Consider the following 982-nt stretch of genomic DNA (forward strand, 5'->3'; position numbering starts at 1 on the left):
CTCAGGAGCCTGAGGCAGGAGAATTGCTTGAACCTGGAGACAGAGGTTGCAGTGAGCTGAGATCACACCACTGCACTCCAGCCTGGGCAACACAGCAAGACTCCATCTCAAAAAGAAAAAAAAAAGCATTTACTGAATTTTAGTAAAAAAATAACAAATTATGTATGCTTTGGGGAAAGAAATCTTGTTTTTAAATCTTCATTTCGATTGAGTTCTATGTAAATTAAAATTCACTATGAGAACTATTTTCTGGTATAAAAGTTCATCTGCCCAAAAGTGTTCAGGAGATAAACCTGAGATTTTAGAATAGAAATGTAAACATCAAAACCAAGTTTCCCGAAACTTGGGTTAAAATATTAGAAATATTAATAATTCTGAAATGCCATTTTGCCACTATTATTCATATCAACCAAAATATTAGAGAAGTAATATTTCAGACTAGAAGAGGAAAAAATGTCTGAATATAATTCAAAAATAATCATTGATAATTTTTTTAAAAGTGGGTCTACAAATAGCAGTAATTCCTCAAAATGAAATGCATAATTGGCACATCAAGTATTTTGTCTGCAGGCAATTCTGTGCATTTTAGGTCAAATATGTGGTCCCTTTAAGAGTCCTTGACGTCTCATTTCTCCGGGAACCCTTCTATGGCACTGGTCCACTTTGTACGAAAAATGGTGAAAGCTGACTTCAATGTGCCGTCACCACTCTGCTGGGAAAAACAGATGAAGATGGCCCAGAGAAAACCACAGACTCCGGTGTAAGCTGTTCTCCATTGAACAGGAACAAGGCTGAAGTTGGTCAGCTGGAACAGAGAGAGAGAGTTCGTTAGGGCCACATGGAAACCAAAGCCCTGAGTTAATATTACTGAGTAGGCGGAACTTACCTGTACAAAGGGCCAGTACACCAGTCCGCTCTGGAATTAAAAAAAAAAAAAAAGCAACAACTTTATTGGAATGCCTTTTATTTTTTTTTTTTTTTT

The 982-nt window shown here is 36.7% G+C and overlaps 1 protein-coding gene across 1 annotated transcript in view; it reads right to left on the minus strand.

Moving 5' to 3' along the window:
• Nucleotides 1-347: 347 nt before the first annotated feature.
• MPV17L (MPV17 mitochondrial inner membrane protein like) overlaps nucleotides 348-982 on the minus strand; it is a gene marked incomplete at its 5' end in the record, with an annotated part of 3,649 nt that continues 3,014 nt past the window's right edge. Inside the window, 2 exons of the mRNA XM_017871740.1 lie at nucleotides 348-805; nucleotides 887-916. Of these exons, the coding sequence (XP_017727229.1) occupies nucleotides 626-805; nucleotides 887-916 (210 nt within the window). The remainder of the gene's footprint in view (nucleotides 806-886; nucleotides 917-982) is intronic.

The sequence above is a fragment of the Rhinopithecus bieti genome, unplaced genomic scaffold, assembly GCF_001698545.2.
Source record: "Rhinopithecus bieti isolate Rb0 unplaced genomic scaffold, ASM169854v2 scaffold_6876, whole genome shotgun sequence".
In the NCBI taxonomy this organism is placed as follows: domain Eukaryota; kingdom Metazoa; phylum Chordata; class Mammalia; order Primates; family Cercopithecidae; genus Rhinopithecus; species Rhinopithecus bieti.